Source organism: Sceloporus occidentalis, unplaced genomic scaffold (assembly GCF_023333645.1).
Source record: "Sceloporus occidentalis isolate IW3139 unplaced genomic scaffold, rSceOcc1.0.p SCAF_1, whole genome shotgun sequence".
Lineage (NCBI taxonomy): Eukaryota > Metazoa > Chordata > Lepidosauria > Squamata > Phrynosomatidae > Sceloporus > Sceloporus occidentalis.
The window spans coordinates 223,716,425-223,741,384 of record NW_028316981.1 but is presented as its reverse complement, the minus strand read 5'-3'; the positions used below and the strand labels follow the sequence as shown (position 1 = coordinate 223,741,384).

Below are 24,960 nucleotides of genomic sequence, written 5' to 3'. Positions count from 1 at the left end.
AACATGTGAAACATTCCTCACAAGTTGTGATTGCTTCTTTAAACACATTTATATAAAAATGTTCCCAACTGAAGTATCCGTTGGGCTACCGAGAGTGAATTTTATTCTCTCAACAGTAGCAGAAATTACGTACCAAATACAGGCCGTTAGTTCCATTCACTGACTTCTCCAGATCATTCCAAAATTTGGAAACAGCAATTTGGTGGTTGTTCTTTTTAATAATCTTGCCTAAGTTCTAACAGATAGTATTCATCTGGGTGAGAAGAGACATGCATTCTACACATCTCTTTTCTCAGTCTCTTTCTCAGCACTCTGCCTTCTTCATCAAACCATTAACATCTCCAAAAATTTATTTCATTTAGCCATGCAACATATGTTTAAAATTGTCATAACATATATATCATGATCCACCTGTGCTGTTCTAGTCATAGCAAAATCAGGAGTTAAGATGATATTCCTAAAGGATCTAGCAATTGCTGAGTCCTGAACACTTTAAGCCTAGTCACATCTGCACAATGCTATTTTAGGCTCCCCTTCCCAAGATGAACATTCAAATGCATGCATTGATCTGATAGAAAGACAGGGTTTTTTTAAGACTCTAGTTTTATGTTAAATGTTGGTGATCACAGCCTTCCCCAGTATTAACATAAAAGCCATGATGGGTGGCTGGGTGGGAAGGATTTTAGCTCCCAAATAAACAGTGGGCAGAATAATGGGGGGAAATTAAATTGTTTTTAAAAATAAATTGTTACACTCCAGCATATGTGGAGCAAATATATTCATTATCCTGAACAGATGTATTCATTCATTCATTCGTTCGTTCATTCTTTTATATCTGGATTGCCATGAATTTGCATCTAAGAAGAAATCTTTCTCCAAGCCACCTGCTCAGCACCTGCAGAAAGTGAAAATCCTAGTCTAGGATGGAAACAAACTATCCAGCAGTAGAAGAAAAACATCTGGAAAACTCCTCCACTAAATATTCTCATTATAGCCAGATATCACTGTGATATGAGGGAAATATACAGTCATCCCTCCATATTTGCGGCTTTGATATTTGCGGATTTGATTATTCACGGATTTCATTAATATGTTCTCTCTAGGACTGTCTAGGTCCTCCAGTGCAACTCTGTGGTCAACTTTAACTAAAAGTTGCACTGAAAGACCATTTGTAGCTACTCCAGTGCCATTCTATGGTCAGATTCCTAGAGAGGTGTCCTCTCAGGTAAAAACAGTGTTTTTGTTATTTGCGGTTTTTCCATATTCATGGGGGTCTTGTTCCTCTAACCCTAGCGAATATGGAGGGACAACTGTATACCCATACAAAGATTCATGCTGCCCTACTATCTAAGGTGGGATACAGACCGCCCCAAAAGGGATAAACTGTGCGGTTTCCTGCCGGTGGAAAAAGAACCCATAAAAAGCGGGTTCTTTTTTTGTCGTGCTTGCGACGCCCGAGTGCACAAATGGTGCACTTGTGACGTCACAAGCACGCCGCAACATGAGGATGCTAAGCAGCCATCGCGTCAAAATGGTGGCACCCATTTATGCAGGGCGCTGTCATTTTGACGTACGGAGTACATACTAGGGTTGTGGGGCGTATATAAGCAACGTATATAAGCACCCGCTTTGACCAGTCTGTATCCCGCCTCAGAGTAGTAAACTTCACTACTAAAACCATGGAAAATGAAACTAGATCTAAATGGCTGGATATTGAGGGGCCATTCAGACTACCTTTCGAACCGAATTGTAACCCAGATTAAAAGTCGGAAGTTCCCATTGGCACTGGTTTAAACACATCAGAATTAGGGTCTTTCTCACTTGATACAGGGCAAATCCCCCTTGGAGCATTTTTTCCAAAAGTGGATTATTTCCTGTGTCTTTTAGGAAAACTCGTTTCTTCTCTGTTGCTGGCAAATGTGAACTTGGCCCCTGTCATGATTGGGTCAAGTTCAGGGGAGTGATTTAGGTCAGAGGGAGGCAGAAGGTGGAACAGGCCTCCCCTTCTTGCACCGGTCGCTTTGCAAGGTGCATCTTTTAAAAATTTGTGTGTGTGTGTGTTTGAGAGAATATGTGAATGCTTGTGTTTCCTTTTAAATTTGGCAAATTGATATAATGTGTGAATGCTTTTGCTACATATGTGTATGTGTATGTAAGGCATTCTGGGGTGGCAATCGGAGGGAAAGCAAAGAAAGCGGATACAAAGATGACATTTTGAGGTGAGATATTATTGTTGTTGTTGTTGTGACAGATTATGCACATGCTTTGGGCTGGAAGGGAAGGGAAGAGGCTGGCATGGGGGGAAGGCAAGGGCTTTGGAGGTGGCATTGGGCTTGAAGGGAAGGGAAGGGAAGAGGTTCCAAAGAGGAGGAAATGCTGGGCTGGAAGCGAAGGGGAAGCTAGAGGCTGGAATTCAGAGGGAAGGCTGTGGAAACCCATGACTTTGGGGGGAGTCACACTCTCTCAGCCTCAGGGGAAAGGCAATGCCAATCTCCTTGGAACCAATCTTGCCAAGAAAACCCCAGGATGGGGTCGTTTTAGGGTTGCCATAATCTGTAATGACCCAAATACACACACACACCTGGAGGTTTTTAAATTTGACAAGTTGACACAATATTCACACACTGCCGCCAGATTTTTTTAAAAAAGGAGGGGGGAAAGCACCCATTTGGTTGGCCAATGGTTGTAGGATATGTCACTTTTGATGAAAGCGGAAGTGAATTTGATTGACAACAAAGGAGGCTCCATTTTAAAGCGGTACTGCAAATGTGAACTTCAGAGGGGCAAATTGCATCAATCAAGGTAAAGGGTGCTATGAACTTCTATACAAGCAGATTCGGTATGGGGGCAACCGGATCTGCCCAGTTTTATCTAGAGCAAATGAGTGAGTGGGAATGGGGCCTTAGTAAAAAAGTTCCAATACCTTGGATCAAACATAGATCGGAATTTGGGCTGCGGTCAAGAAATCAGAAGACTAAGAATGGGGAGGGAAGCTATTGAAGAACTAGAAAAGATCCTAAAGAGCAAAGATATACAACCAAGCATGAAATTTAGGACCTTATCATGTGGGCAAAATTGGGGGTTTCAACAGTGATTATCCCATGCAAAACACGATATCATAATTAAGATTTTCACATGACGTTGCTATTAAACAGGTAACAAAGAGGCAATAAAGAGGCAATTGACAGCAACAAATCATTTTCAGGATTTCCCTGTCAATGATTTGTTGCTGTTTATTGCATCTTTATTGCCTCTTTGTTACCTGTTTAATAGCAACGTCATGTGAAAATCTTAATTGCGACATCGTGTTTTGCATGGGATAATCCTGATTTTGCGGATTCGGTCCATAGAATTGTACAAGCAATTGTATTCCTTATAACCATGTATGGCTGCAAGAGCTGGACAATTAAGAAAACAGATAAGAATTAAATAAATAAATCAAATCTCCCTGGAAGCCATACGTTGGCCATGAAGAAGATATGACTCATTAGAAAAAGACAATAATGCTAAAAAAGGTGGAGGGGAAGTAGAAAGAGAGGAAGACCGCATGTTAGATGAGATGGATTCTATTAAAGAGGTTATGGATATGAATCTGCAAGACCTAAGCAGAGTAGTGGGGAACAGGGAGTCTTGGAGATGTCTCATCCTTAGGGTCTCCATGAGTCAAGATCGACTTGAAGGCTGTTAACAACAACATCAAATGTGTTAATGTCCTCAAGTTGACCCCAATGTATCGTGACTCTAACTATTTTCAACAGCCTTTCTTTCTTCTCTTGCAGACTTAGGGCCATTATGGCTTCCTTAATTGAGTCTGTCCATCTGTAATGTGGTCTTCCTCTTTTCCTACTGCTTTCTGCCTTACCAAGCATTATTGCCTTTTCTAGCAAGTCATGCCGGCTCATGATTTAGCCAAAATATGACAGCCACAATTTAGATATTTTGGCTTCTAGGGAAAGCTCAGTCTTGACTTGTTCGAGGACTCATAGAAGAACCTGTAGAACTTTCTCCAGTAGCACATCTCAAATGAGTTGATTTTCTTTGTATCCGCTTTCTCCACCAGCTCTCACAACCATACCTAGTGATAGGAACTGCAGTAGCATGGACAATTCTAACTTTAGTATTGAATGCTATACTTTGAAACTTCAGGATTTTGTCTAGTTCTTTCACTGCTGTCCTTCCAAGTCCTAGTATTATACATCAGGAGAGACATATAATATGTTTGAAAAAAGAGGGAGAAGGCCCATTGCTTTTATGATGTCCTATGTATAGGCATCCTTCCCAGAAGCATCTGGCCAGTTAGACAGTAGGAATAGAATCCTGACTGGTATATAGCATGGGGCCTGACCAGAGCAGAATATAGTGGTACTATTACTTCCCCTGATCTAGACACTATAGTTTTATTGATGCAGCCTAAAATTGCATTGTCCTTTTTAGCTGCTGCATCACACTGTTGACTCATGTTCAACTTGTGATCTTCTTGGACTCCCAGATCCTTTTCACATGTAGTTTCATTCAGCCAGGTGTCACCCATCCTATATCTGTGCATTTTATTTTTCTGCCCTAAGTGCAGTACCTTACATTTCTCCGTGTTGAATTTCATTTTATTAGCTTTGGCCCAGCATTCAAGTCTGTTCAGGTCATTTTGAATTTTGATCCTGTCCTTTGGAGTATTAGCTATTCCTCCTAATTTGGTGTCATCTGCAAATTTGATGAGTATGCCCCCAATTTTGTCCTCCAAGTCATTGATAAAGATGTTGAATAGCACTGGCCCCAGGACAGAGCCCTGTGTGACCCCACTGGTCACTTCTCTCCAGGATGAAAAGGAGCCATTGTTGAGCACCCTTTGGGTTCGGCTGGTCAACCAATTACAAATCCATGTAACAGTTACTTTGTCTAGCCCACATTTTACAAGCTTGTTTGCAAGAATGTCATGGGGAACTTTGTCAAAGGCCTTACTGAAATCAAGATATACTATATCCACAGCATTCCCTTTATCTACCAAGCTGTCTTTCTACTTCCCTCCAACTTTCCTAGCATTATTGTCCCTTCTAATGAGTCTTGCCTTCCCATGGTGTGTCTGAAATACAACAGCCTCAGTTTGTTATCTTGGCTTCTAGGGAGATTTCTGCTTTGATCTGCTGCAGGACCCATTTATTTGTCATTTTGGCATGGTATTCTCAGCTCTCTTCTCCAGCACCACATCGCAGATGAATTAATTTTCTTTCTTAACTGTACAACTCTCACATCCATACATGGTAATAGTGAATACAGTAGGTTGTATGATTCTGACTTTTCTGTTCAGTTGTATCTTTGCATTTTAGAGTCTTTTCTAGTTCTTTCATAGCTGTCCTCCCCATTATTAATCTTTTTTCTGATTTCTTGACTGCATTCCCCATTCTAATCTATGTTTGATCCGAGGCATGGGAACTCTTTTACTATTTCGATTTCTTCATTGTCTAGGTTGAATGTATGTAGTCTTCCGTTGTCGTTATTTTTGTTGTCATTATGTTTAACAGTAAACCTGCCATTGTACTTTCTTATTATTGCTTACTGCTAAATAATTCATTAGTAAAGACTGAATGTATGGTCTCTTTACACTACAGCTGGTGCTTTTTAGTGTAAGTTGGCACATTTGAAAGTGTTATGTGCACAGAAAGACAATCCAAGTATTAATGCAAACCATGTTTTAATTGAAAAAGAAATTGCACAAGTTATTTCAATGTTAAGTAAAGTATGGAGAGCTGTTTGGCATAGCCTTGGCCTTTATAAAAACAAAGAAAGTTGGAATAACATATTTGGATTGCAGCTTTCAAACTACAGTTTTACTTCAGAGCAGGCCTGTTTGAAACGGATGTTGAGTAATGCAATGAAAAGAGATTATATATATATGTGTGTGTGTTCTTCTCTTGTTCTTTCAGAAAAACAAACTGTTATTTCAGTGTTATTTGAGGTTGCTACTGCAGTTGGTATGTCACCTCTTCGAAGGAAAGTTTTCCACTCCATTACTAATTCCCTTTACAATAAGACTTTTGTTCTCAGTAAGTTTATTCAAGCAGCAATGGAAGCTGTAGGCAGCTCCATCAAATACAGAGAGCCCGCTGGGCCCTGTGAAGAGAGAGAGAAAGACAAGACTTCAATTATCTTTAGGCCTCAATCATGAGGAAGAAAGCTGAACTTATTATGACAACATAAGCTGGGCTCATTACTCAAGATCCTTGCTCTTGTCTGTATAAGGCATTTTATATAATTCTGTGGGATAAATCCAATTGTTATTCCCAGCTAGAGGAGACCCACTGAACCAATGGAATTTATATAAATTTCCAGCTTCCCATTGATTGAATGTTTCTACTCTGACTGGGAGTAACAACTAACAGGTCAAATTTAAGTAATGAGGTTTTCAAAATAGTAGCATAGTACAGACAGGCCAAAATTAAGCTGCTTCGGGTCACTTTGGAGGTATGCTGTTTAAATGACACACACATCTTAAGAGGCCAGAAGCTGTGCTCCAGTGCTTAGGGCTGGAGTGTGGCTTTGGCGTGGCTTCTGGCCTCTTAGGACGCATGCATCATTTAAAGAGCATGCCTCCAAAGTGACCAGAACCAGCTTTATTTTGACCTGTCTGTACAGGCTCTTAAAGTACCAAATGTTTGCCCATTTGTATTTCCATAGAGAAAGTGAGGAAGGGGGTGGGAACTTAATGCTGCTAATGTTCTGCTTTTTTCCAAGTTTGTTTGTTATTCCAGTGATCTCTACTGGTTTGGGACCCAATATATTTACTGCTTCTTCTGATTTCTGGGATGATCTGCACAAGAGTCCCACTGTGGGACTAAACTGTATGAGGTGGACAATTTTACTGCCTCTTGAAGGTAATTTTCTGCCTTGGAACTCTCTGGAAGTTGCAGACAAGGTTCTTGTGGGATTCTCAGAGAGTTCTCAGGATTGTGTCCTAAGGCCATTTCTTAATCTTCATCATTTTTATAAGTGACTTAGATGGCAGAGTAGAGGGAATCCTTATAAAGTCTGCAAATGAAAGAAAACTGGGAGAAGTGGTTAAAGCATTGGAGAAATGAACAGAATTCAAATGGACCTTTGTGAACTAGAAATTTGGAAGAAATAAAATAAAATTCAAGAGAGACAAATACAGTGCGCCCACGTCATACAGGGAAAGCCACGTGGGAGCGTGCGGGGCGCAAGGGGTAACGTGTACCATTTAGATTAATGGGGCACATGTGTTCTGCTGCGCTGCCATGCCGCCACCACATGCACGAGCCCCATTACTTTCAATGGGGCGCGAGCATATGCGCTTTTTTTTAATGCAGGGGGTCCGGAATGGATCCCCCATGTAAAAAAAGGGCGCACTGTACAAAAATTCTACCTTTAGGCCACAAAAACCAAATGCACAGGTATAGGCTGGGGATACTTGGCTCAGCAGTACTACTTGTGAAAGGACCTTGGGATTATTGTTGATCGTAAATTGAACACAAGCCAGCAATGTGATGCTGCAGCAAAGGAAGTAAATGCTATTCTACTCTGTATTAATAGATGCACAGTTGCCAAGTTAAGGGAAGTAATAGTCCCACTATATTCTATATTGGTAATTTCTCATCTGGAGTATTGCATTCAGTTTTTGACACCTCATTTTAAGTAGGATATAGATAAGTTAGAGTGGATTCAGAGAAAGACAACAAGGACAATAAGGTATGGAGAACAAAACATATGAGGAAAGATAGAAGGAGCTGAGCATGTTCAGCCTGGTAAAGAAAAGACTGAGAAATGATATGACTGCACTCCCCTCCCTCCTTCCAATTGTCATCTTCTGGCCTGAGAAGGAGTGAAAGGACAGGCCCAATGCCATTGGGCCTGAAGAGGAAGAGCCCTCCCCTCCCTCTTTCCAACTGTCATCTTCTGGCCTTAGAGGGAGTGAAAGGACAGGCCCAACACCATTGGGCCTGAAGAAGAAGAGCCCTCCCCTCCCTCCTTCCAATTGTCATCTTCTGGCCTTAGAGGGAGTGAAAGGACAGGCCCAACACCATTGGGCCTGAAGAAGAAGAGCCCTCCCCTCCCTCCTTCCAGCTGTCATCTTCTGGCCTTAGAGGGAGTGAAAGGACGGGCCTGGCCTCGATTAAGAAAAAGAGCCCTCCCTCTGGTCCATCTGCCTTGATCCAGGCCTCAGAGGGAGAGAAGAATGCGGGACCTGATCACCTCCCCCCTCCCCCCCCACCATTCCCTTCTCCTTTTGTGTTGTGTCTTTTTAGATTGGGAGCCTGAGGGCAGGGAACCATCTATTATCCCCTCTGTTGTAAGCCGCCCGGATTCTCAGTGATTGGGCAGCATATAAATAAATCCTATTATTATTATTATTATTATTATTAAATACCTCAACGGCTATCACAATGAAGAGCCGATAAGCCTGTTCCCTGTTGTCCCAGACAGTAGGACCAGTTCTAATGGTTTTAAACTACTAAGATCCTAAATTCCAAAAATGCCCAAATGCAACATAACACCCCCTCCCACAATGTCTAAAAGTCAACTAAGAAGTATTTTTTTTTATCTTATGCAGTACAGAGAAACCTTGTGACCTATTTAGAAAGTGGTTGAAGCTTCCAGGAGCAGTAATTGCCCAGAAGTAGGGCAGTCTGTAGAATGCTGGGTCATAAGAAGAGGCAACCAAACCAGTAGCCCCAGGATCATTGCACTTTCTTCATCCTGGTCATCCGTAACATGCCATCTAACTTTTCTGGTGTGGGGCCTTATCTCATTTAAAAAAGCTGTCAAGATGGATCTCTTCCAGCAGGCCTTTCCTGAATAAAAGTGCCCAGCCACAGAATGACTGCCCCCCGCATCATGTATTAGCCCACCGCTCTGTCTTTGTTATATATATATATATATATATATTTAATTCTGTTTTAATAGATATTTCAATTGTAACATGTTTAATCCTGTTTTAAGAGGGGGAATTTCAGACACAATATTGTAAATGTGGATTTTAATGTGTTGTGAGCCGCTTTGATTGTCTCGTCACAGAAAAGCGGGATACAAATAAGTTTTATTTATTATTTATTTACTTATAAAGGAAAGACAAGAGGCAGCAAAACCGAAGCGTCTTCATGTTTACTTTCCTGCATAGTACTTCCACTCTCCATCTAGAGGGTCGATCATAAACACGTGGCTTTTGCCAAATTGATTTTTCCCACAGCACAAAAGGCATGCATTTATAATCATCTTGCTCAGCCGTAGAGTGGAAGTGCTTCACGGGCGGAAAGATAAGTAAAAAGCTTCTTTTGTCTCATGGCCTCTCATCTTTCTTTTCAAATACGATAAAGCTCCTGGCAGGGACAGGTCTGGTTAATCCTCAGTCAGTCCGCTTTTTCAGCAGCTTTTTAAATGTCCCAGTTTCCCTTTTCTCCTCCCACTTTTCCCTTTTGTTCTTGGCTTGCTTTAGCTGATGCAAACTGAGTTAAAATTGCAAAAGTAGTACCAATTAACTCTGCAAGGGGGAGAGGCGGGTAAGGGCAGAATCTTGCCTTTTTCAAACAAAATCATACTGCTGCAGCCTCTCCTGGCTTGTGTATTCTTTGTAATTAATAACATTTGCCATCTTGACTGCACATTGGTGTTGCTTGGCCACACGTGTCTCAGTTTTCATCTGTGACATTTGGAGGCAATGTCATAACCAATTAAATTTCACTGGTCTCACTTGTGATCAGCAGTTTTTACTGCATGTTGCAAATAACTGAACATAGGAAAGGGCTTCCCCACACTTCCAGGAGTGTACAAAAATGTGCCACAGCCTTTCAGGATCAGTCCTGGAGACTTCTTGTCAGTGACTACCAGTGGAAGTGTTACCCATGCTGCTCCATATATATTTTGGTATAAATGATAACCCTTAATGACCCCTAGATGAACTCTAATAGCCTGTCCACCATTGCCAGCAAGACATGAGGACATGTACATACACCCCTGAGGGGCACCCACATCATCATATCTAGAGAGTCGCATAAGAGGATTATCATATGACCAGGAAGAGCAAATGTTTGCCTTGCCTGAGGCTCTTACCCCCTCCCCAGGGTCTGTTGTCCGAGCAGCTTAAGACCACTAAGACAATCAGACAGGGACATCCAGGTGAAAAGCAAGTAATTCAACACCTTTGTTCTCACCATCAAGCACCTTTGCCAGAAGCAAGATTTTGCCTATAAATACTCCCAGATTTGCTTGTTCACTGGGCCAGTCTGGATTTCAGGGGGAAGCTCTGTCCCCTTGAACCCTGACCTGGCTCCTGGCTCCTGGCCAGTCATTCCATGGCTGAGCCTCATGCCATCCTCATCATATTCCATTTGGATTCCTGGAGGGAGTCTACATTCTGGTACGTATCACCCCAGTGATGCCTAAAATCCTATTCCATGCTAACCTATGCTTTTCCTGAGCCTTGTATGTGTGTGTGTATGCTAGTGAATCGTATGTGCTTTTCCCCTTATAAATAAATTGGTTATTAATTCTAAAAGTCTGTCTCAGCTCTATTTAGTGGGATCCCCTGGTCTACTCCGTATACATATCGGGAGACGATCTCGGTGGGCTCTTGTAGCCAGCCCCCCTCTTGCAATATTTGGACTAATAACAACATAATAAAATTCCCCTACAGACCCTTGGCTACAGAAGGTAGTCCACTGGTAGTTTCCCAACATGAAGGACCTGGCATGTGCTCCTTGAGGTGAGGTGGCAATATGTATATTACCATGAGCAATGTAAGATACATCTTGTGGATTTACATTTGGAGTGCAAGTTTTCTTGCATGTGCTAAAGCTTTATAGATGTGTATTTTTAAAAATGGTGTTATATTACTTTTTTTTTAAGGGTCTCATATTCCTCTTCTGTTTGTTTACAAATATATAAATGGTAACATTTTGGAACATTTGTTGTTTCAAGTACATGCACACACTTAAAATAAAATAAAAAGGGCTGTCATAGGACAGCGCTTTCTTTTCATTTCTGCTATTCCAAAATGTCCCCAAATGTTGAACTGGAATGTATGGGAATTCTAATTAAACAACACCTATTGTAGTAAGTGGAAGACTTTCATTTTTTGGTAAGAAACTTTTGTTACAGGGTTGATGCTCAATCACTAAATGAGGTTCAGTTCAGAATACCAACTTCTCCCAGTACATTGCTTAATGTCTTATTTTTTAAAAAAATATCTTACTTAGGGGCACCATATTAAAATGTTTACTGTTGTATGTATATTTCTAGCAGATGCCTTCATTACACTGAGGAAATACCATCACAATTTGCTAAGGATGGTGGTCATGTCATATTTCTATAACTACCATTGCTTGTACACACAAGGACCCAATATATGTCTGTCACACTCAAGTACTATGTAAATATTTCACTCCAGTGAATGGTGTTGTGTATTGACTCTTTAGGAGGTAGGCCCAGAAAGATTCAGTACTAGCAGGCTATGCCATCTTTTAGTTTTGAGGCAAAAATCAAGTGTATCACCTCCCCAGAATCTAATACAATCCTATTCTTATTCAATCTGTTGAATTTAGTTTTGCATTCCAGTTAATTTTAACTTCTGGTTGAAGAAAACTCAGTCCTAAAAAGGCTCTGGAAACCATGCCTTGTGAGGAGCAACTTAGGGAGCTGGGTATGTTCAGTCTGGAGAAGAGAAGGTTAATAGGTGATATGATAGCCCTGTTTAATTATTTGACAGGGTCTCATATTGAGGAGGGAGCAATCTTGTTTTCTGCTGCTCCAGAGACTAGGACCTGGAGCATTTGATGCAAACTACAGGAAAAGAGATTCCACCTAAACATTTGGAGGAACCTCCTGACAGTAAGAGCTGATCGACAGTGGAAGATGCTGACAAAGGTTCTGGCATTCTTCCCAGGCTTTTATCTGCAGCACTTCCTAGTGCAGCTGCTCCTTAATTGTTTGGTGTTTCATATAAAGCTTCTGAGATCAATGGAGCCCCACCCTTTCTGCCCTACACTGGCTGTAAGGAGGTACCTGTAAGTTGGCCTCCTCCTCCTCCTCCATGCCCATGTTGGCAGGAGACTCTGCTGCCTGGATGCCAGTCTCCTGACTGTCCTCTTTGGCAGCAGCCTCTGCAGAAAGGACCAAGCTGAGGGTCAGGTTCATACCCCTTTCTCTCCTCTTCTGAGTCATCAGCTGGCATGTCTCCAGGCTGGGTATGACACATGGTTAGGGTGCTGCCAGGGTGAAATGGTAGCTTTTTCAGGGTGGTATTATCAGACATAACTATGATGATGGAACTCTGTCACTATGATTCTTCCGTGCTGGCCAATTGGCCGTAATAAAGTTATTATTACTATGATTCTTGGTGGTGGCCATCTTATTTAGCACTGAGATAACAGAAACACATTGCCATGTGGAATGAAAGCCGTTTTTCTGTGATAATTGTGTTTCATTTTGAATTTTGCTTTCAGCTTTGAGGAAACTACACTAAAATGCTTTTAACATGTTAAAAATCCATGTTCAGCTGCATAATCACAGTCTCCGCGCCTTAGCCAAATTCTGTCAAAAAGTCTTTCTGTCCAGAAAACCTCAGATCCCAAAGATCGCCACTGTCTCTCCACATATCTAAATATGGAAAGGGATGCTCAAGGTAGAAGGGATTAGGAAGCTGCAAGGGAATGGTATGCATCCCATACTACTCTTCTGCAGATCACGGTTGCTTCCACATCTATACTACCTCTCCTTCACCTTCTGATGAATTTCTGCCTGGAATATTAAAAATAGGCATGCATTGCAGTCATTGCTCTTCATATTATGATGACAAAGGTAAAGGGTCTTAAGAAAAACAATACAAATGAAACCTCTCAGTTTTACATATCCAGTTTGCAACTTCCTGTATTGACTTTGCCTTCTGTTTGAATTTTATTGAGAGCTTTCCCTATTTTGAGCCATCTAGCTCTCTCTCCACCATCTCTTCCTTACAAAGAAAGTTTACTTGATCAGAGTCATATTCCAACAACTACAATTTGGAATGCCCACCTCCAAGGAGGAGGCCAAGAGCTTCAAAGATCTGACATCTGACCAGCTTTCCCCCTCAGTGAAACTGTTTACATAAACAAGTGAAAAATGTCATGAGGTATGACTGAATGTCAACATTAACACTTCTGCCAGAAATCTGTTTTAAGAATTAAATAAAGTGAGGCTCAACAAGTTTATAAAAAGGAGCAGTTGTTTAAAGCTAGCTGTACTCCTAGTTGGAGGAAACTGAGCATATTCTGATCTGTAACCAAACCCTAAATTGTCCCAAATATATATCAGAAGGTTCTTCTAGAAGACTGAACTGTAGTTCCCCAAGAACTGAAGTAGAAGTGTTGCCATGTTTGTTTCCCCAAAACATGCTTCTCCTGTTCGTGCTATCTTTATATGGTGAATTTTAACTATAGTTGCTCTGAAATAGCTACCCACGAAGAATGACTTTTCAGTGGCGGTTCTCTCTTCAGCAATTTTTCCAAGCAGAATAGTAGAAACCAGTGGCCTAATCCCAAAGAGAGCTGGGCCATGATCACATTGGAGCTTCCCAAAGCGGTTAAAAAAGAATGTTACCAGCAGTGCTATGTGAAATAAATCACTTGTTAACATGTCTGAGTGTTAACATGTCATGTGTAAATCCTATGCAAAATCATGGCTATTTACAGCCAAGCTCACAAACCTGTTTTTGACATAACATGGATATTTTGCATTTAGGGTGAATTTTGGTAGCATTTGCCAAAATTACACCAGAACTTGGAAGTGACACACAATATGGTCTAGATGCGTGCATAGTAATTCCTTCCTTCCTTCCTTCCTTCCTTCCTTCCTTCCTTCCTTCCTTCTTTTTCTCTAGACCTTGACTTTACAATGCTTTTATGGACAGTACATTAAGTGACAATAAAAAATGATGTTTGAGAGCCTGTACAGACCGGCACTTTGTGCCGGCCTGCAGGCAAACTAGGGCTGAACTAGGGTGGAGTGTGCACATGCTCTGAGCCCTACTTCTGCCGCCTAGGCACCACCTTGGCGTGCACCCGTCCGTACACATGGGGTATGCCATGAGTAATGGATTCAAACTACAGGAAAAGTGATTCCACCTCAAAATAAGGATGTTCTTCCTGATGGTAAGAGCAGTTTGAGAGGGGAAGATGCTTCCTTGGAATGTAGTGGAGTCTCCTTCTTTGGAGGCTGAATGATCATCTATTGGGAGTGATTTGATCGTGTCTTCCTGTATGTCAGGGGGTTGGACTGGATGGCCCCTGAGGTATCTTCTAACTCTATGCTTCTATAATTCTATGTGGACATAGCCAGATGCTCCTGTGTGATACTGCCTGCCCTCTAGAAAGCACAGAAATGCTATGCAGGAGGGCTTCAGAGGCTATTCTGTTGGGAAGTGGACTGGGGAAGGAGGGAGGAAGGAAATGCTAACCCTTGCAGTACCCAAAAAGGACATAAGCACAAATAAGGGAAACTTAGGATGTCAGCCACGGTTTGTTTTTCAATTAAATATTAGTCTGGGGATTTGTACATTATCAACTGGATATTATAAGTAAACAACAGCAACATTATTTAGCCAATTTTTAATGAATATTTGTTTCAAAATAGAAATATAAAGGCACATCCTGAATTCATTTTGACAAAACACTGTAGAATTAAGGCTCTTTGACAAAAGTATGCTATTCCCTTCACAAAGATTCTTGTATAGTTGTCAGAGAAATATGGCAGAAGCAAATAAACAAGTTATAAAAATGACAATTTACAAACATACCCACATTAATAATGGAAAATAGCAAAGCATTTCTGATACAAAATATTCCAGACCAATTCCAAATTCTTTTCAAGAGAAATAATTTTGCATTCATTTCATTGGCCCATGAGGAAAGTAACATTTCATAATCATTCTGATTGTCTTTTGTACAAAAATGAAATATTGGAGATAAATTTTCAATTTTTAGATCGATCAGATTATTTAATGTACTAGTTCATTAATGAGGACCCATTAGATCAAGTGGGGTTGCATATATTTGTAGTTACAGAACTTCAGTTGATTTCAATACATATTTCATAAATCAGAGAGCTTCACCCAGAGAATCAAATCCAAAAACTGGTCAAGCCAAAATTGTTTGAGTTAATCTGATTTAGTTCCACTAAAGTGAGCAGCACTTATCCCTTTTGAATTCAGCTTCTTCAGATCGTCTGTTTGTAGGTCAGTCTAGCTGATTTATAATTTCAGGCAGGGACAGCGGTGTAAACCATAAGTACTTTTAAAAGTCAATTTCTATGGAAATCTATGGCCTAAACCCTTAAACTAGAGTAGACTCAGTGAATCAATAAAACGTACATACATGTTGACTTAGCAAGCTTCCATTGATTCAATGTGTCTGCAATAGCTGCAACTACAAATGAGATACTGTATAGGCTAAAAGAACAAATTACTATTTTCTGGTTTTGTAGTTAACAGGTACAGAAATAGAAATTACATGAACCTTGCTTCAGTTGGGAAGGGAAACATTCAGTCAGTTTTTCTCAGCCAAAACAATTTTAAAAAATACATGCAGGGTCAGGATCCAGCTAGCATTTTTCTACATTTAAAGAAAAACAATGATCCTAAATGTGCAATGCCCTTCCCAGCTGATGAATGGTACATGTAGCAATACAAAATGAAGCCTCTTCTAAGCAAAGTGGTATGGTCTATCCATCACCGTCTATAAATGCTTTCTGTATTCAGATGATTCTTCTGGGCTGATTCACTTACATCCAAAAACATGAAGAAAGAGCCCACATGCAGCATCCCTACACATATACTACTGAATTTATGCAAAGATTAAGTTCAAGCAATCTCCTGCCATCCTTTATCCTTTAACAGATAAACACAAGCACTTATCATGACTAAAGGGCACTCCTTTTCTGTGGCAAAGAGTACTTCCATCTGCCAGATGTGGGCCAATGTTTCTAGTGTGTGTGTTTTAATTTCGAACCTAAGGTATCCTGTAACCAATCTAAAAACAGCCCTAACATTGGCATTTGGGTAATTTTTGAAGAATAAAAGCAGGATAATTTAGCAGGTTCACTGGCAAAATAGTTTTATGCAGTGATGAAAACAAAGATCCTGTGCTTTAATACTCATTCCGAATATTATAGATAATGCTGTCTGCATCATAATGACCCATAAATATGTCCTAAAAAGATAGTCTTGAAAGGATTCTGATGATCTAAAAGTGCTAGGTTTACATAGTTTACATGGTATCACTTTAAAAATGTATTTACTTCCAGATGGGATTATAACTTAATTTATATTGTTCTGAGTAATAAAAACAATTGATACATTCAGAGTTAATCCCTGCTCATTAGGCATACTTTCAGGAAGTGGTTTCTATCGTATGTAGTCCCATGTGATTGTATGGAGTAGTGGATGATATGCCCAATTGTTAATGAAACCATATGATTCAATAAATGTTTTCCTTGGTGGAACAAAACCTTTCCCTGTGACTTTTTGCTGTTGTTTCCATATTTTCCCCAAAGTTTCAATTCTTAGATTCTTTGTTTGGAGGCTGCTTTTTTGCAGCAGGACGGACGAGCCGTGTTCTTCTCCGCGGCGATCCTGTTTGACACAACCCAAAAGTATGAACGTTAAAAATGTACTTAGTTAAATGAAATATTTTAATCTCTCTTTGCTCCTTATAACTATTGGAATAGCAATAGCAATAACATTTACATCTCTATACCACTTATCAGTGAACTCAGCACCCTCTAAGCAGTTTTACATTCTGTAAGCCAATTGCCCCCAACACGCTGGGTATTCATTTTACCAACCTATGAAGGCTGAGTGGACCTTGCACAACCTTGTGGCTGCAGTACAGGCATTTAACCATTGCACCACTAGTGCTCCTGATGTATAGAAGAGCATGATTTAAAAAAAATGTACAAATGCACCAAACAAAAAACAAATCACCATCTTCCTCCTCATCAAATGATTTGCTATGAAAAACCTGAACCCTAACCACAATCTTTTCTTACTAGTATGCACATGAAAAAGAAATTTAAGGCCTGAACAGACAGGCCAAAATAAAGCTGCTTCGGGCCACTTTGGAGGTATGCTGTTTAAATGATGCATGCATCCTAAGAGGCCAGAAGCTGCACCAAAGCCACGCTCTAGTCCTTAGGACTGGAGCACGGCTTTGGCACAGCTTCTGGCCTCTTAGGATGCATGTGCCATTTAAATAGCATACTTCCAAAGTGGCCCAAAGCAGCTTTATTTTGGCCTGTCTGTTCAGGCCCTTAGCTACCTTTCTCTTATGTATAGTTCTGTGGGAGAATCAATAAACAAGGGAAAGAGAAAGTTTGGGGATGCAGGGGCCAATGTGGGGGATGCTGGAAAGAGTAGAGGGGAGAAGAGGCAGGCCCAGAAGCAGATGAAGGCACTCCCTCCCTCTTCATTGCTACCACCTTGGCCTCAGAGGGAGAGAAGAAGGAGATACAGCTCTACCACACTTAGCCCCAGAGGAAGATGAAAGGCCCTTCCTCCATCTTAACTGCTTCCACCCTGGCCTCAGAGGGAGAGAAGGAGAGGCAAGCACAGCTCCACCATGCCTAGTCCCAGGGGAAGATTAAACACCCTCTGTCCATCTTAATTGCTACCATCCTGGCCTTGGAGGGAGAGAAGAAGAGTCAGGCACAGCTCCACCATGCCTAGCGCCAAAGGAAAATGAAAAGCCTTTCCTCCAACTTAACTACTACAATCCTGGCCTTGGATGGAGAAAAAGAGAGGCAGGCACAGCTCCATCTTGCCTAGCCCTAGAGGCAGATGAAAGTCCCTCCCTCCATTTTAATGTCATCTCCCTGGTCTCAGAAGGAGAGAAGAACCAGCAGTATCTGCAGGACTTGATCCCCTTTCCCGCTGCCATTCCCTCCTCCTTTTGTGTCATGTCTTTTTAGGAGTTTATCACACTAGCGAGATCCTATGGGAAAACGAGATTTAAATGAGAGTTAAATTAGAGAAAACCCGGAAATCCCCAAAGTTTATCACATGATGTCACTGTTAACGTTAAATAACGAGAAGTTAAACTGAAGTTAAACCAGAGAAAAATGGCACCTTTTTACTTTTGGGAAATTCCAAAAGTAAAGGTGGCATTTTTCTCCGCTTTAACGACAGTTTAACTTCGCGGTGTTTCACTTTAGCAGAAATTTGGTGTGATAAACTTCCCAAATTTGTGGGTTCTGTTTAAATTCAAATTTAATCTAACTCTTGTTTAAATCCCCTTTTCCTGCGGGATCTCGCTAGTATGACTCTAAGCCTGAGGGAAGGGAATTGTCAAAATAGCAATCTGTAAAATGCCCTGAGCGCCTTTGTGGCTAAAGAGTGGGATGTAAATACTCTAATTAAAACAATAAAAGAATAAGTAAGTAAGCAAGCAAGCAAGTAAATAAAACAGTTCTTTACAGGTATAAATATTACAGCCCTGCTTCTTACCTTGTGTCCTTCTGGATGTTTGCACTCTTCTTACAGGTGTTTCTTTAAAAAACAAAAAGGTTTGCAAATCATACACCATTCATCATGAGCATTTGATACAGACAATGAGCTGTCTCCAAAACATTTGGGATTTCAATTACTTTTTAAAGTTAAATTATTAGTTTTAGTTTTGCTGATTTTGAACTTAAATTACTTTTTAATTATGTTGACTTTTTAGGACACCGAGGAGGTAACTATATATATTTCGCTAGTTCTAATTCATCAGCTATGATGCATGTGTACCTGAGTTAGCTAATAAGAAGCACAATTCAAAAATATTACTTGATGGAATTAATGGCCCATGAATCCTGTTCCAACTATCTCATTCTATGATTCTGTGTTCATGCTGGTCAGAGGAGCACTCATCTAACCTTAACTGTGAAGCATGACTTGTAACTATTTCCCTTTTCATTTAGCAAATGGATTTACTATCTGGCAAAGTGATTTACTATTAGTACGAGAAACAGAAATACACACACACACACACATACACACAGAGTTACATGGCACAGGTTGATCAGTTTTTTCAACAGTTCTGGCCAGAGTTCTAGAAAGTGGAGAGCTAAGGGTATATCATCACTATCCAACAACTGGTAAGTAGTTTTAAATCACATTGTATTATTATTATTATTATTATTATTATCATCATCATCATCCCACCCTTTCCCCAAAACTGGGACTCAGAGCAGCTTACAAGCTTAAAACAGTACAATTAGAAACATAGAAAAATGTTACTTTAAAACAGAATTAAATAATTACAATATTAAAACAGCATATAAAAGAATAATATATATTATTATTATATTTATTTATATCTATGATTTCAGCACAGGTCCTTATTTGAAAAAATAAATCTGATCAATGAAATGCAATCTATACTTTTAAATTATTGCAAAGAGTAGAATGGGTGCATGAACTAGTTGCACCATACACATTGTATCATCAGACTACTGTAGTGGTAGAAGTCTGAAAATAATAGGTTGATGCCAAAAATACAGGTTGAGATTAGACGTTGTTAATGTAACTACGATGAACAGCTTGGCCAAGCCCTGACTGAAGGGTTTCTGTTCACTGGAGATTGGGGCATTGGGAAATGACATCTGCAGTGTTCTTCCAGTCATGGGAGCATGGGGCACTTGCTGGAGAGACCCATTGGGGTCCTGCCACAACTGCTTTTTCCAAGGTGCTCTATCACTGGAAGAGTGCTGCAAATGTATTTTCCCAACATTTTCATCACCAGTGCCTTGGAAACACTTTGGTTAGGGAGCTGCCACGCTGCAAAAATACATTTTGCAGGTCATGTTCAGTCATTCATAACTGTAAACATGAATCCCTTGCAGTTATGAGATCATTCTTCCAGGTGATGATCTCCTAACTGCTGAACAGGATGACAATCAGAATTTTATGAATGGAAATGTAGTTTAAAATGTCACCGTACATAGCTTTTTCTTTTGTAAAACTTTAAATATGTGAATGCACTGTGGAATTGCGTTGTCTATCAGCTACAATAGTCCTAGTTTGTTTGAATTTATAACAACACCTATATATTTGAACAGGTGATTTTACACAAGCAGTGCGATCCATAACACTGACATTATGGATCCAGACCAAGTGAGATTTGCTTTAAAAAGATCACATACTTTAGTTGTGCCATAAATCTTCAATATAATGTTCCCATGCTATGTTCAACAAGCTCAATTCAATTATATTTTCCGAGAAGTCGAGGTCTTGCAAGGATGCATGTGATGGGCCTGCCCTTCCATCCAAGATCAACCTGCCCTGACCAGAAAGGTCTGCAGGGAAAATGCAACTGTACTTGACTGAACATGGTTACAATCTGTGTAGTCAAGATTTCCAACCATGTGAACGATTGTCACTTAAAGTCAAATTCACTTATGGCTTTTCTTCAGACCTTCCCTCCGGTTTCTTTTTAGAAGGCCTGGGGGTGAAGTGTACAACTCGGCCTCTCCGAACTTCAAATTTTGTCATTCTAGAAAATGGCTTTAATCCAAGAAAGAAAACAGAATCCATGGAAAGCAGTTGACATTTTATGCCATAGAAATGAGACAAGAAGGAATTAAGTGACCAGCCTGCATTCATTGTTTGCATTGGGACTGAAATTGTCATTGAAATGTTCATGTTGGTCATGATCAACCAAGTAAATCAGTTATAAAATAATAAGCATTGTTGCCTCTACCTAGTGAAGAGAACACAGATTTTTCAAACTGGCTTAGCAATTAGGCAGGAAATTATAGCAAGGGGCTTTAACAAAAGGCCTTAAAATTTTTCCAAGCATAATCATAAATCTCCATCTACATTCTACAACAACCATTGAATATGAGGCTGGTTCCACAGAACTAACCTTCCAGATGAATTTTCTTTATTTCTGTCTCGACAACCTTTGGCTCTCTCTCAATTACTTTAGTAACCTTGGTGTACTCAGATCCAGCTAAGATAAGCATTAAAAACAATCATCGGTTAAGATGCAGATAGCATTTTTGACAGAGAAATGATCCAGGCTTGGCTTGCCACATATTAAGCAACTATGGGTGGGAGAAGCTACATTTTAAGAAGTAGCATCTGTGATGGGGCTAGCAAAGATGTACTGTAGTGTCAACCCCTGCCATGTTCTCCAAAATGTACAAGGAGGCATGAATCTTTGTAGATTCAAATCACCACTACTTCAGAGTTACTGTATGTGTCACAATTTGCAAAGTCCTGGTTATGTTGCTTTAGGCAAGGGAAGGATTGTCCTTCATGGCCTTGGAGTGTTTTTAGTTGGAAAAGAGGAAACATCTGGAAGATGTCCAAAATGCCAGGGAGTTAACACTATGATTATTGCCATATCCAAATAATGGTATATTATGTGTGTGGCGATAGCCAGTTATCAGGGAGCCTGTGGCAAAGGGGCTGGAAGAGACAAAAGTAAAATAAGAAAACTAAGCATCAGCAACAAAGGCAATGCAATTGCTCTACTGATTCACTGAGCCTGAAATAAGTATTACCAAAAGCTAAACAACAGAGTAAACAACAGAGTAAACAACTTGGTAATCCAAGGCAGATGCAAGTGCTAAACTGATTCAGTTGGTCAAGGATAAGCTTTCACAAAACTTAAAAACAAAGGGCTCCTCCAGACAGTGTCAATGTGTCAGGAGCTTGCGGTATTTGTGCTGTAATTCTTGTTTTAATTTTTAAAAATCTAGATATTTTTTCCTTTTCTCCAGGACTAAGTTCGTGTATGTGTGTGTGTGAGAGAGAGAGATTTCCAGCACCAGAAGCTACATTTAATTTTACCATGAAGATGGGTTCTTTTTAACTCTGAGATATATTGGTGCAACAACTATCATCTTCTATGTTTTTTTTAGCATAATAGTCCATCAGCGCATCAGTGAAATAGGACTTTTCAGAACAATATTATTATTCTAAGGTGAAAAAAAAATTAAAATTCAGAGGGAGAAAATTTGCCCTTCAAACCATGGGACCACCTCACCTAACCATATTTCAAAATCTGTAGGAAGAGCCCTAGTGCTGATGCAAACTTTGCTACACAAAAGAAAGGAACGAATACATGCTGAATCAACAACTGGGGAAAAACAAGGAGCTGTATTTGAAGAACTTACAATTCATTACACCAGCCTAGAAAAGCCAAAGAATAAGAAACAGAAGAAGAAGAATTCACTGGCTCATTTTATAATCTTTTGATATATATGGCAGTAGCTGTAATTACCGAGTGTTCTATTATTAGGTGTGAAAATCACTTATTTCATTATTGTATGCAAACTTTTTTTCTTGCTGACCTGAGATCACAAAAATAATTGTGAATTTTTCAGTGATTCTTTGTTCCACATTTCATGACTTTTTACAATGAAAAAGCCCTTGCTGTTACACAGAAAATGGTCTTTTGCAAAAAATACTATCTTCTGCAAAAACTGTTTTGTCCACATTGTTGCTTTTTCACAAACAAAATGCAATAAATGCTTTCAAAATGATCTGCCATGGGAGAACAACAAAAGAGCAATGGCATTGTGCGATAAGGCTGAGGCAATTGTGGGATGAATGTGTCGCTATAACACTACGGGGCGATATTGCTCTTATGCAGGCAAAATTTTCCTGATTTCAAGATCTGATCCAACGAAGAGCCAGCTGGCCATAATTTACTTTGCTGGCGTCCAAATTTATCACTTAGTTAATCATAAGAAAAACTAAAGTGATGTGGACTGACTTGGTTTGAGGCAAGAATAACATCTGTATCTTGGGGTTTACAAGTCAAGGCTATGGTAAACTTTAAAAAATATCTGAATTTTTTTCAGATATTCATCTGGCTGAAGATGCCAGCCACAGATGCTAGCAAAACGTCAGGAAGAAACTGTCCTAGAACATGGCCACATAGCCCAAAAAACTCACAAAGAACTATATCTGAATTTGGTTTTTCTTCCTCTCTTTATGTGTGCCAGATAGTTTTAATCTATAGACCAAGCAAGGACACTCCAGATGAATTGATAAAAGATAAATCTCACAGGTGTTACATTTTCAAAAGTGGTACTTAGTATTACAATAAAGATATAGAACACCATTCTTGGCAATACTGTGTACTCCACTGATATGATATTGGCCATCCCCAGATGGGCCTTTTAGCACGTACCAAGTAGGTGCTAGGGTTGCCTCGGAGCCTCCTTTACAGATGCTCCCTAACCCGAGCACATACTCCGTACGTCAAAATGGCGGTTCACATGTGTGCTGCCATTTTGATGCGATGGCTGCATTGCATCCAAACGGCGTGGTGCAGCCATGACATGCTCACGCCACTGCAGGGCGCTTGTGGCACCCTTTCAGCGGCGCTGGAAGGAGCTCTGAAACAGAGCTCCTTCCTGGGGAACGCTTCATTCCCGCAGCCACCAAACGGCTATGGGAACGAAGCCGGAGGAAAGGGGCTGAGCGGCCCCTTTCTCTCCTGCCAGTGGCTCCCAGGCAGCTCCTAGGGTGTCCTGGGGCATGAAGCCCCAAGGACACCCCTTTTCGGGACCAGGGATGAGCAGCATTTTGCCGCTTCTCCCTGGTCCTGAAAAGTGTCAGATTGGGGCCTCTGGGCTGCCGTTGTGGCTGCCCTGGCCCCAATATGTGGCGTTAAGGGGCGGCTGCAGGCCGCCCCATATTGGTGGTCTGTATCCTGCCAATGTGATTTATTATACTGAGATGCTGTTGACTAGCATAACTGGCAACCCAGCAGCTAGTGAATCCTCCCATTACAAACATGGCACTGGGTACAAAGCAGAATACACTGGTGTAAGGATAATGACATCCTATGAATGATCATTACAGCAGATCTTTTTTTAAGCAGGCTTTTGAGCTGGAAGCCAACTGAAAGGCCTTTTTCCCACCTGTCAACACTTGCAACTGCCATACAGTCTGCCTTTGTACATATGTTTTTATGATGCCACATATAAATACCATTCTCCAGTCCCATCAATATTTCTTATTTGCACCCAATCTCTGCTCCAAATAACACTTTTCATGATATTGCTACAGTATATCATATCTGCTAATGGCATTTGCTACTGCCATGGATGTCCTGAGAACTGTTTCAGTGATAAGGTTTTGGTAAATAAATGGCGCTAGAGTATGATGGAAACACATTTATTGTAATAATTGTAATAATATTGCAATAAAGGTAATCATTATGACAGTACTATCATAATATTTTTTCAATTTGACAGGATTGAGTTTGGAAGCTTCTCCTGATTATAACCTGAAACAAGTTTGCATAAACATGCATCATGCAGTCTAATGGTGAGTATACTGTATGAAGGTAAGGTTTAATGCATAGAATCTGCAGATATTCCCAAAGAAGAATGCTAAACATGCCTGTGTTAATTTATGAGCAATGAACATTTGTTCTTAATGAATTATGTAAAAGATCTGGATATTTTCTCAATACTTTGTATGGATTTCTTGAAGTTCAATGTTCATTAGAGAATATTTGTATAGGAAATGCAATCTTCATTGCTCATTTGAAACTGTTTAAAGACTGAGCGTACTCACGCATTTTAAATTTTTTCTCCAATGTTGGTAAACAGGATCCACAAAGGTCTGTATTTCATACATATTTGTTTTTGGTCCACATGGTTTTGTTCAATGAAATCAGTCTTTAAAAAGTTAAGAAAGTTCTTGCCAGTCCTCATGAGCTCATCGCAACAAGGTTAGTTGCCTTGCACTCACTAACCTCCCTGGAGGAGTCTTTTGATTTCTTCATCTTCAAGTAAATGACCATCACCTTCAATGAGTTTGGTCACCTTGGTAACCTCTGATAGGACACACGTTTATGGCATGACATTGATTTATGTTGGACACTTACAAGTTTTAATTGCAGCACATTTAACAAGCATAATTTATAATTATATCACACATTTAATTTGTTTTTATTTATATACCGCTATTCCAAAGATCAT

General features: G+C 40.2%; 1 protein-coding gene across 6 annotated transcripts in view; it reads right to left on the bottom strand.

Annotated features, from left to right (window-relative positions):
- Nucleotides 1-14,570: 14,570 nt before the first annotated feature.
- LOC149323545 (periostin-like) overlaps nucleotides 14,571-24,960 on the bottom strand; it is a 63,739-nt gene continuing 53,349 nt past the window's right edge. For 4 of the 6 annotated variants that reach the window (XM_089489162.1, XM_089489164.1, XM_089489165.1 and 1 more), the window contains 4 exons: nucleotides 24,735-24,815; nucleotides 20,877-20,963; nucleotides 18,476-18,517; nucleotides 14,571-16,606 (listed from right to left, as the gene is read on the bottom strand). In XM_089489162.1, the coding sequence (XP_089345288.1) occupies nucleotides 16,530-16,606; nucleotides 18,476-18,517; nucleotides 20,877-20,963; nucleotides 24,735-24,815 (287 nt within the window). In that variant the 3' untranslated portion in view covers nucleotides 14,571-16,529. The remainder of the gene's footprint in view (nucleotides 16,607-18,475; nucleotides 18,518-20,876; nucleotides 20,964-24,734; nucleotides 24,816-24,960) is intronic. The other 2 variants (XM_089489163.1, XM_089489166.1) reach the window with 2 other exon arrangements.